At 41.9% G+C, this 12,573-nt stretch overlaps 1 protein-coding gene across 1 annotated transcript in view; it reads left to right on the forward strand.

The window, feature by feature from the left end:
* The window catches only part of wdr82 (WD repeat domain 82), a 36,972-nt gene extending 25,097 nt beyond the window's left edge, over positions 1-11,875 (forward strand). Inside the window, exons 2-9 of the mRNA XM_084316612.1 lie at positions 1,674-1,771; positions 2,511-2,577; positions 7,565-7,664; positions 9,994-10,110; positions 10,338-10,493; positions 10,957-11,026; positions 11,386-11,528; positions 11,637-11,875. Coding sequence (XP_084172738.1) covers positions 1,674-1,771; positions 2,511-2,577; positions 7,565-7,664; positions 9,994-10,110; positions 10,338-10,493; positions 10,957-11,026; positions 11,386-11,528; positions 11,637-11,666 — 781 coding nt within the window. The 3' untranslated portion in view covers positions 11,667-11,875. The remainder of the gene's footprint in view (positions 1-1,673; positions 1,772-2,510; positions 2,578-7,564; positions 7,665-9,993; positions 10,111-10,337; positions 10,494-10,956; positions 11,027-11,385; positions 11,529-11,636) is intronic.
* The last annotated feature ends 698 nt before the right edge of the window (positions 11,876-12,573 follow it).

Below are 12,573 nucleotides of genomic sequence, written 5' to 3' on the forward strand. Positions count from 1 at the left end.
TTTTTTTTTATCCCCACTGGCCGGTTGTAGGGAGGATAGAAGCCCATCGCATGTCCCCTCCGATACATGTGTAGGCAGCCAGTCGCATCTTTTTACCTGCCAGCGCGGACTCTCATTTGGCGAAGAGTAACGTGTAGGAGGCTCACACTGCCCCTGCCATTTTTCCTGTCTCTGCTGTGCAGGAGCCCCAACCGACCTGTAGGAGTCGCTGTTTACAACATCCAGATTACCACCCATCGACTTCCCACCCGCTAACTCTGCCAATTGAGTTAGTATGACGGCCGGCCCAAGCCGGAGGCAACGCCGACAGCCGGATTCGATACCGGTGTCTCGTGCGTTGGTGACGAGCGCAATGTCCGCTGCACCACCCAGCCGCCTGACAAACATTACTTGTAGTGCAACATGGGAATAATAGTTTGTTTCCACACGCTGTAGTTTATTACACGCTAAACATCGCGCATTTCCAAGATAATCCAGTCTTTTTTCATAGATTGATAACATGCAATAAGCCCAAACCGTTCTGGCTGATCCCCTGAAACCCCAAATACTCCCAAATCAAAGGTATATGACATGTATATATCAGGGTTTCCGTTCGAAAAAATTGTTGCCGGCCTCAGTGTCCGGTAGATTTCAATCTACCGGTCAAATGAGAGAAATTCCGGTCAGAGTTTATTGAGCTTAAAAACAATTGATAGGCAAAAGAATGACAACAAAACAAAAGAATGACATCATCAAGGCATGTAGATTTATAATATTTTTACTTAAAACTAGGCTACTTTTGCGTATAAAGTCATTATATTCCAAATAAAATAAGTCCCGAGACTCGTGCTGCTGCCGACTTTAAATCAAATAGGTGTCTGTGGGCAGTCGCCCGACATTAATAAACAACAGTCTGTTATAATCACATTTTTATGAGCTAACGAATTCCGTTATATTGGACATTTGTATTAATTATATCAAGCGAAGAACTGAGAAATTTGGCAGAGAGAGACGGCAACATTATCGTGGGTTTGCGTGACGACTCTCTCTCTCCACCTCCCAATGACTTATTTGCGAGAGTATGTCGATGCAGAGCAGCAGATTCAGCTGTTATTGGCTCTTTTCTGGGGACCGCACAGCAGTGCCCCCCACCCAACATTGAATTGAAAATGGCTGAATTGGAGTACTGCTGGAGTACTGCATTGTGCTGCTGCTGCTCCGGCTCTGCAGCTTCACAAAAGTTTGCACACCCAGCACTAAGCTCTCGCTGACAACGTCGTTGTCATTATTAGAAGCAACGATGAAACAAATGTAATGATTGTTTCGTTCATCGCATAGGCTATTTAATTTTAGCCTATTTTAATACAATTCAAATAATCAAATTGTGCTTAGACTCAGGGAATTATTTTCACCGGACATTAAGACCGGAGAGATTAAATATGTCGGACTTCAACAGATTTTGCCGGTCAAATACCGGTAATTACCGGCTAACGGAAACGCTGGTATATATGTACCTTCACAAAATCATCAGGGGGGGGGGGGTCGTTTTAACTCAAATCTGTGATCGTGTTTGCTGACCATGTTTTTCGTCCGGTGAAACACAGAACTGTTAGAAAAAAATCCTAGGGGAAACACTGTAATGCCTTCCCTTCCTTTTCTCTCATTCTTTCTCAACCAATCCTCACCTTCTGCAGACCCAAGCGAACCCTCTACAGTAAAAAATACGGTGTGGATCTGATCAGGTACACGCACGCCGCCAACACCGTGGTCTACAGTTCTAACAAAATCGACGGTATGTTGATGGAGAAGAATATTTCTATATAGTTGTCGTATGGCAACATGACATGTAAGCATTTCTGTTTGTATCAAGGATGATATTGTTGATGGTGTATCAATGAGTACCTCAGACGAAGAACCATATAAGTCTGTTTTAAGTTTTTAGAGGAACAATGTTTTCAAACTTTATTATCCAAAGATAAGAAATAAGTAAGTAGGTGTTGTGTTCACTCATAGTTAAAGACAGTTGAGGTTGAGTAGTTTCTTGTGATATATGATATCACATTCACACTCCAAGTGATTTTAGATTAACTTCACAACTGCAACTACATGGGCTATCCCAAAACGTTTAAAAACTGACATATGGTTCTTCAGCGCAAGGGTTCAATTCATAAGGAGGGTCCGAACCATTGTTGAATTGCTATTGTGTACAGGATGTTCTGACCAAATTTCCATCCCACGTGGACCTCTGCTGGAGGGGACCTGCCACTATTCTACCGCTCATTCTGGTCTGAGGTAGTTGTTTGTACAGTTTGAGGGTCTGTGATTCTGCCCCATACAGGAGCTAACTGTACAAGTGACTGCCTTGCCCAGGGTCGAGTCCACTCATCTGATCTGCCCCAAAGTCACCATGGAGATTTGGGACACTGGCTTAGTTTTAGTCACTATATGATGGTGTGTTTGGTGGATGGTTATTTAAAAAATATATATATAGTTTTCTTGTCCCTTTTGTCATCGTTATTTTTCTTTTACAGATACTATCCGGTACCTCTCCCTCCACGACAACAAATACATCCGCTACTTCCCAGGACACAACAAAAGGTGAGGAGTCACAGACTAGTACAGTTTATACTGAATATAACGGCATATAACCCCTCTATATACTTACTTGCACACCTGCAAATAACCCTTAGCACTGTATGATAGCATGTACAAATGCTATATATATATATTAAGGCTGTCGATCTATTAAAATATTTAATCTGATCAATCGCATGATTGTCCATAGTCGCAAAAATTCATTGCATATTTTGTATCTGTTCTAAATCTACCTTAAACGGATCTTTTTCATGTTTTAATACTTTTATCAACATGAGAGTAGACAAATGCTTGCTTTATGCAAAAATAAATGCATGTTTATTTATTGCCACAATGAGAAATACTGTCCAGAATCTTCAAGTAACTAAGATGTGCAAACTGCATTGTAAAACAAAATGCTGAAATCATGAAAAAATTCAATAAAAGCCCAACAAAAAAATAACAGATGCGCATACCAATTTACTAACTAACATTACATAGTAATGATTACTAACACAGTAGTGTGTTGAACTTTACACTTGAACTATTGTCCCCATTTGTTTGTTTAGGCAGCCATTTAACACAAAAGGATGACCCTCATGCATTGCAAATTTGCATCAAATTCAAAACAAACAGTGATGCACAAAAACTTAAAAGAAAATAATAATTTAAAACCATGAATAAAGTGTGCATTAAATAATAGGGTAAAGAAAAAGTTAGGAACTTGTTACATTCACCCACACAAGGGCTGATCACACCCCCTCTCTCTCACACACATGCACACTCTCCCAGCTCTGATAATTCACCTGAGTGAAGTCCAATAGTCTGGTGAGCACAACTGTGCTTGTCTGCCCCACGCCTCCGCCACTTTGGCTCTCTCGTCTTGGATGTGATGCATATTATTTCACGCAGACCGTTGTCCTCCACAATGGTTATCACTAGGGATGCACGATATTGATTTTTTGACCGATACCGATAACTTTATGCTCCTCAAGCCGATACCGATAACCGATATTTATTGTATTATAATATTTTTTTTAACTATATATATATATATTTCTTTTATCAATTTTTTTTTTTTTTTTTTTTTTTTTAGTATTTATAAGCTCCGACGTCATCGGTACTGCTATCGGTACTCGAGAAATTATGGAGTTTTTTTTTGAGGAATTTAAACGTCGCAAACTAATCTTGTTGGCAGTTGTCTGCGCGGGGAGCTCTGTGCTCTCTGCCTGCTGTGATCTCTCCTCTCTTCCCCTCCCACACACACACTCACTCACTCACTCACTCACTCACTCACTCACTCACACACACACACACACACACACACACACACACACACACAGACACGGGTGCTGCGCTGCCGAGTAGGCTACAGACAGCTCTGCTCTCATAATGGCGGACAGAACGAAATGTTCAAAAGTCTGGGTCTATTTTACTAAAGTCGATCTATCTATCTCTCCTCCCTCGGTCTCTCTCTGCCTGCGCAAGCGGGCTGTGCTCTTACACACACTCACTCTCACACACACACACACAGGTGCTGCCGAGTAGACAGCTCTGCTCTCGACAGCACCCGTGTGTGTGTGTGTGTGAGAGTGAGTGTGTGTAAGAGCACAGCCCCCTCGCGCAGGCAGAGAGAGACCGAGGGAGGAGAGATAGAAAACGGCCAACAAGATTAGTTTGCGACGTTTAAATTCCTCAAAAAAAGTCTGGGTCTATTTTACTAAAGTCGATGCTGACAGCGCTCGTTGCCACAAGTGCAACAAGACATTTGCCAGTAATGTATAAGCGCTGGTACTTGTCAATGTGGCTGGCGGGGAGATAACGTTAGCTCCGAGTAGAGTAATGGCTGACAATCCGGAGGTAAATAAACGAACGAGAGCTTCTGATTGGTGGTAAGAAGAAGAGGTGGGTGCAAGCCGTGGGACGTAATTGGCAGATCGACTGTCTGTCTCCGAATGTAACGTGACTACGTCACAGCCAAGAAAGGGAGCGCTGGATTTGTGAAAAACTCCCTGTTCCTAAACCACACGCTATCAGTTTTACCACAGTACTGGCAAAACGGGAGGAGGCTATAATAAAAACAAGCGCCCTTCATCCAAATCCACCCACCCCGGATTTCTTTTAACCAAAAAATGTATTATGTTATCGGAGCTATCAATAACGTTATCGAGTTTATCGGGATGACGTCATAATTGCTGATATCGGCCCGATAATTATCGGCCCGATAATTATCGTGCATCCCTAGTTATCACCCATTTGGTGACCGCTGTTGTAAGTTTGCGGCTTGTAGCGCTGTCTCCCCTGAAAATTATCCAGCGTGGTTTGCATCGGCGGTGTGCTTGGCCGCTGAAAGTAGTATTTCAGACTGGATGTACTCCGGTGGTAACTAAATTCACATCGACAGTAAATACAAATTACTTTTGTCCTGTCAAGAGAGTCATCAGGCATGGCTTTTAAGCTGTACTTGCCATTCAAAATAGTATCATACTTTACACTATGTTTGGAGAGCTATATCTATATTCTATAGCTATGGGGACAATACTATGGTCATTTGACAGTGACTTTCTTCCGTCCAAGATGCAAAAAAGAGATAATTTTTTCATGCATACGTTTGCGCGTGGGAAGCGATTTATAGGGCGCAACGTGAATTCTACTATAAGCGTTGGCGTTTCTTGCCTGGACACGCTACTATTTCCAAATCAAATGTATATAATGGGTATTATGTTTCATCATGAATGCATGAAAGAGGGGGGGGGGGTGGGGTTTCTGATCCTTTAATTGCCAGTAACGGCATTCGTATTGAACACTAAAAATGCTGATCAGCTGGATCGGTATCAAAACATTGGATCAAGCTGAAATTTATGTCAGATAGTCCTTACCTGTGGTCGGGGGTATTCCAAAAAGAATATTCCAATAGTCCGATTGCTATTTCCAGTATTGGTGTCCATCTGGTCCCGGACATAATTTGACACAACTTATGGATCGAGTGTGCCAGATGCATTTCGAAGTGGTCGGATGAAGCGACTTACTCTGCTCCATCTAAATATAGCGCCCGGAGACATTTGAGTGTAACACAGAGTTAGATATAAGGTTTCAAAGGGGGGGTGACACTGCCATCTGGCGGGATGTGGCCGGTATTGCACTTTGGCGATCTCAAAATCCTTTCCTATGGCAACACAGAGGTCAATGGATGAATAATGAATAAATATATTGAATAAAAGAAAAAACGACAAACCCGAGATATCTCGGGCCTGGCAGCCAACGCATGGCGAGTTAACCCGAGATATCTCAGGTCTGGCAATTAAAGAGTTAATATATATATTTATATATATATGTTTGTTTATTCTCACCACATGTATACCTATCCACACCTGTCTGTATTTACCTGCACATAGTTACGCTGCTGGTGGCCAGTATGACTACTACCATACTGTCTACACCTGTATCACTGTACATATTATACTACAACTATGTACATACATCTGATTAGCGCTACACTCAGTAGTACTAATTTTATTTTGTACCCAGTTTAATCACCTGTATATTGCTGTTGCACTTTACTGCTACATTTGCACTCTGGTTATCACTTTGAGTGCCAGCAGAGGGCGCACGATTTAGCGCTTGAGTGCCAGCGCTGTAGTCAATGGGAGGGCGAGCACATTTGTGAACGTATAAACTATATCTTAAATTATGGCTATGTGTCTAATACGCCTGTCGCTTATCAATGACTTGTTTGCAGTCAACATTGTCGAAACGGATTGTTTTTTAATCGGTACATTTCCGTTTTATACCATTTTGAAAATTTTTCGTTTTTAGAAACTTTCAGAAAAAAGGTGATTCTGCAGGAATCGCACTTTAGTGGAATACACAAAACACGTTGTCATTTTTCGGCCTATTTATGAATCGTTTTCAAATAAACGCTAGATTATCAATATATGTGTACTTATGCACGCTAGAGAAGCGGGCTGAAAAATCGATTTATCTTATTTCCTGATCAGCACACACACGCACACATACACATATGGGACACGCTGAGATATAGGTGAAAAAAACTCTGATTATCCCAAGACTGGTAAAATAGATTCCTTACCTCAGATCAGATGTTCTCCAAAAAGATTGATCCAACGCTGGGTACTGGAAACACATATTCCACGCTGTTCTGTGGCTCGGCAATGAATGGGATCATCTCCGATTACATGCCTGACAAGTAAAATGTGGATTCCGGACTCTTTTTTTCCCATCCATTTCATTCAGTCCAATCCAATGGGTGCAATACCATCCGGAGAGACGATAGGGGGCGGTATTTTCCCTGTTCGAGCTCAGATAGATCCCCAATGGTAACGTGAGGCTAGATTGATGGAAAATGAATGGAAATCGATAATAAAAAAATAACGATTAAATAACGAGATTTCTCGTTCTTGGCACTCAACGCATGGCATGAACTAACGAGATTTCTCGTGGCTGGCACTCAAAGTGTTAAGATAAGATGAGATAATCCTTTATTGATCCCCTAGGGGAAATTCAGGTGTCAGAGCAGCATGGGGGGGGGGTATAGGGTGGGGGATGCATAGATTCACAGTACAGTACAATATAGTAATATAAAATATAAACTACTATAAAAAGTAATATAAATATAAAATAGTCATATAAAAAGTACAAACACAAGATAGACCAGTGTTATGAGTCTCTAATGCAAAGAATCAAGATAGAACCAAGATAGTCGTTGATGTGAGTCTCTAGGGGGGGGGGGGGGGGGGGGGTCTTAGGCTGAACGTGCTCTTCATTCTGGCCAGCTCCTCGTAGAGGGGGTGAGAGGGGTTCTCCAGGATGGCTTCTAGCTTTTTCCTCATCCTCCTGTCAGCCAGTTAGATGCCAAACTTCTTTTTGTTGTACTGTACTTGTGCTGTATAATGACAATAAATTAGAATCGTATCTAATCTGCAGTTTATACTGTATCTATCTGACCTTGATAGGTTGGCTTGTGTTCACTTCTGTTCCGTGTTGTTTTCAGAGTGACGTCTCTCTCCATGTCGCCGGTTGACGACACGTTTATCTCCGGCTCGTTGGACAAGACTATCAGGCTATGGGATCTTCGGTCTCCAAACTGCCAGGCAAGTCGTCCTCATCGTGTCTTTCACTCGGACTGGGCTGGTATTAGATCCTTTGCTCCGTTATACATGCTTTGATGTTTTGGAGCTTGAACCACCGAGCTTGAACCACTGCTTTTTTGTTGAGACTGTATGAAAAAACATCACCAATATCCAAAAGAAATTAATTTGGACAAATCTTAAAGTTTGAACTGAAAGCAACTTCTATCGCTTCAAAGATTTTCCATTGCAGGTATTTTTGCTCCAAAATATATCTTTTTCTTTTTTATCTACTTTTTCTCCCCATTTTTCAATTTTTCTCCCATCCCAATTTCGTATGATCCAATTCTTCCCTCCCCTGTCTCGAACGTTGCTAGACCATGCCTCCCACTGGTCGGCTGCAATGTGGACGAAGCCTTGCATCACGTGTCCCCTCCGGTACACGAGGAGGCAGCCGTCGCATCTTTTCACCTGTACAGCGCAATCTCTCAGTGGCGAGGAGTAACGCGTGGGAGGCTCACGCTGCCCCCGATACTTCCTGATTCTGCTGTACAGGCGCACCAACCGACCTGTAGGAGTCGCTGTCCACAACGTCCGATCCCCACCCACCGTCTTTCCCACCCCCTAATACTGCCAATTGTATTAGTATGAACGACCAGCCGGAAGCAACGCCGAGAGCTGGGCTCGAACCCAGCGTCTCCTGCGTTAGTGGCGAGCGCCTTGCCCACTGCGCCACTTAGCCGCCCCCAAATATATATCTTAACAAGGACACACTGACTCACAGTCTACTTTAAGCAAGTTTGATTGACCAGTGTACTAGGAACAGAACAGGGATATCCTATTCTAAAACTTCACGGAGAGGGTTGCCCTCCTAACCAATCGGAGAAGCTCAAAGGGATTTTAGCTGGAATAAGCTCTTTCAGTGGTTGAATCTACGTAAATGGTAAATGGACTGCATTTATATAGCGCTTTATCCAAAGCTCTTTACAACTTATGCCTCACATTCACCCATTCACTCCCTCACCCATTCACACAACGACGGCGGAGGCAACCATGCTAGGTGTTTCAGGAAAATATAAAGATTCCGCAATAATCGCCCTTTACTGGAATATTCTGGAATACACAAAAAACGTTGTCATTTTTCCACCTATTTATGAATCGTTTTCAAATAAATGCTAGATTATCGATAGTATGTGTACTTATGCACGCTAGAGAAGCGAGCTGAAAAATCTATTCTCATTTCCTGATCAGCGCACACACAGATAGGGCACACGCTGATATCTCTGAAAACAGATCCGATTATCCTAAGACTGGTAAAATAGATACCTTACCTCAGATCAGATGTTCTCCAAAAAGATTATTCCAATTCCTGATCGCCATTCCAAATATCGATCGCGTTTATTGATTCAGTACTGGAAATACCGATTCCACGCTGTTCTGAGGGTCGGCGAAGACGATGGCTTGCCCGATAAGTAAAATGAGGAAACTGGATTTCCCCCCCCCCCCCATCAGTCTAATCCAATGGGGTGCAGTTACACAGGGAGAGACGATAGGGGCCGGTATTTTCTCAATGGAGCTCAGAGAGAGGTTGCTGCACTAACGTGAGACTAGATTGATGAAATATGAATTAAAATCGCTAATAAAAAAAAACGACAAACAAACGCTATATAGCGTTGCTGGCATTCAACGGTCGGCATGAACTAATGGCATATAGCGTCGTTGGCACTCAAAGTGTTAAGAGAGCACCTTACGTTGATCCATCTCAAAATGTGAGAGAAAACACACGGAAGGTATTGCTTTTTGTTGGTTTGTTTTTAATTATAACCTACCTAACCAAATCGTGTATTTGCAGAAAAAACTGCTTTGCTAATGGATGGTGTTGTATCCGTCGGTTCCAAAAGCTCCTAAAATGTGAAAGTTATTTTTGTCTCATACAAATCAATAGCCTTGAGCTTAAAGTAAGAATGTGATTGATCAATACGTCTTTGAAACAAAGATGGAATGCTGTGTTTTATGCCACAGGGGTATGCAGTAATTTTGCTGTTGTGATCAATTTAAGGCATGAATGAGCTGACTAGCATATCTGTCGTCTCTGCTGTTATCAGGTGCACAGAAATATTACTTTTCAGACCAAGTCTTTTTGTGATTATTGCAACCCAAGTTGTTTAATTTTTTCTGCTGCTTTTCTCAAAAAGTTTGTTTTTATCGTGGTAATTTGTTTGCATTTGGTTGGTTTTGCGTAAATCTTTTGCGAACACGAAATTTGACTTTTTTTTTTATTATTATTATTATTAGAAAGGGTGATGTAGCATTGGCCTCCATTTAAAGGTACCATTTTGTCTGTCATTCGTAGGGGCTGATGCATCTACAAGGAAAACCAGTATGTTCCTTTGACCCAGAGGGTCTAATTTTTGCTGCAGGAGTAAATTCAGAACTGGTCAAGCTCTATGACCTGAGGTCTTTTGACAAGGTAAGAGGTTTGTGTGTGGGGGGGGGGGGGGGTGTAATACTGTAAGTAAGGGATAATAAATGTATAGTTAAGCAGTTTTAATGAACGACATGGAGGTGAGCAGAGTGCTTTAAAACCGTTTTTTATTTTATTGATTTGATTATTTCACTTATGCCATGGTCATTTGCCAACAATATTAAATGAAAGTATTCTAAATATTTTGGTGAAAAATGTGTTCTTGTTCCCAGGGTCCCTTTGCAACCTTTAAGCTCCAATACGACCGCACATGCGAGTGGACGGGACTCAAGTTCAGTAACGACGGGAAACTCATTCTCATCTCCACCAATGGCGGAGCCCTCCGCCTCCTGGACGCTTTCAAGGGCGCCGTGCTACATTCACTGGTGGTAAGAGATCTAGATTACCGTAGTTTCAGACTCATAAAAACCCTGACCATGGGAACGTTTGATGTTTTTAATGTGATGGCCCGTAGACTCACACTTCCAAACTAAATTCCTTTTGTTGGGACAGTCGGTAATATTGGTGTTATTTTTGCGAAGTAGAAGGACTTTGTTTGGTAAATTTGTACGGGTATCGCAATATCTGCTTAGGTGTGAAATCACATTGTAGATAATCCAATTGGTGGTCGTCATACTGACCTGCGTGGTAGCAGGATGCGTGAAACACAATTTCTATACTTTCATACATGTTTGAGAGATCGTTTCATGTGAAATCTTAACTGTATCACGACTCACAATATTGAAAATGGTAAACTGAGACGATGCATGATAAAGACGGGCGTATTGGCCAGCGCTAATGTGGACACTGGATGGCATTATCCTCACAGGCTTTGTGTTCTTCGTCCCACAGGGCTACAACAACAGCAAAGGGGTAACGTTGGAGGCTTCATTCACACCTGATTCTCAGTTCATTATGATGGGTAAGTCTAAGCTTACGTGTTGCTTTTCTCTCTCTAGTCTTTGTCACAGTTGTGGTACAATTTCTAGCTGTAACAAGAACACGTGTTCCAATCCAATACCGATCCATGTATCTCGATTTTACATTCTAAAACGATAACAAAAGGAAATATATCATGTAAATTAAATTGGAGACTGCGAAACAAAGTAATCGGTAGAGCAAACGGTCTGACATTAGGGCAGGCTAAAGATGGAACACATGACAGTCCGTGGGAACTAAAATAACCGTTTAAAACGGGTATAACAAGTCCGCTGATAAAAGACACTGAAACTGTTCACTCAAACAATATAGTAATCACCAGGGGTTGTCTGTGTCTTTCAGGCTCCGAGGACGGGAAGATCCACGTATGGAACGCAGAGAGCTCTATGAAGGTAGCCGTGCACGACGGGAAGCACACCGGGCCGGTCACCTGCCTGCAGTTTAACCCCAAGTTCATGACCTTCGCGAGTGCCTGTTCGAACATGGTGAGATCACAATGTGTCCCACTAACACACACACACACACTCTAGTCTAGAATCTAATCTTCAACTTGGACTTTCACAAATGCTAACGACATGCTTTGTGTTCCTCAGGCATTCTGGCTCCCCACGATTGATGACTGACGAGAGCAAAGCTCAGACGAGGCTACAGACAAATCAGAGGGCCTACGGGGACCAGCAGGGGTCAGCGCTACCTGCTCTCTGTGATTTTCATTTCTCTGTTTCACCACCACAAGTGTGGAAATCACCATGATGTAAATAAGTAGACTGCATAAATAGATTCTCCTTCACTTGTAATTTTATACTTGTAATAAATATGTTTCTTTTTGTAAGATGCCAGTTTTTGTCTACTTTGTGATGTATTGGTGCGTGTGCCTGCCTACGTTAGTGCAAATATCTCTTGCATCTTCTAACATCACCTTGGCTTACTTCAAAACAAGGCAGTGGGTAAGGTATAAAGTAGACTATTAGATAAAATATGTTTCAGCAGTAAAAACAAAGATTTTATGGTAAAAACGGCAAATCATTATTAATTATCAAGCAATCCTGTATTGCCCGCTTGACATTCCTATTTAATAAGGTTGGATGCCTTTTCAAAAGGAAAATGCCACCCATTTTAAGAGGTCATGTTATTTCTGTGACCAAGGACAGGTCGGTCAGTAGTATTTGTGAACATGCGCGACTCGTAAAGGAGAACCCTTAAGTTTGTGATGTCACCAGCATGTACCACCAGATCTGGGCTTGCTCCATTGGCAATACATGGGGCACCTGCCTTTGTTGAGCAATGACATGTAAACAATTGACCCTGACCTAAATTAGTTGGTAGACATTGGTAGAATTTATATCTCATTTGGGTGTAAGAACTCTAAAACATTTTATACGCCCACAAGGTCTTGTCGATGGAGCGGCCCCAAATACAAATGATTTTATTGTATATTTTAGATTTATATCATGATTTCTAGCTTTAAGAGGAGTGTTTCATTTCACAAATACTTGTCATGTGAATAGAATATAGGTATTTGTCAATTCC

This window comes from Notolepis coatsorum (genome assembly GCF_963971535.1).
Source record: "Notolepis coatsorum genome assembly, chromosome: 6".
NCBI classification, from domain to species: Eukaryota; Metazoa; Chordata; class Actinopteri; order Aulopiformes; family Paralepididae; genus Notolepis; species Notolepis coatsorum.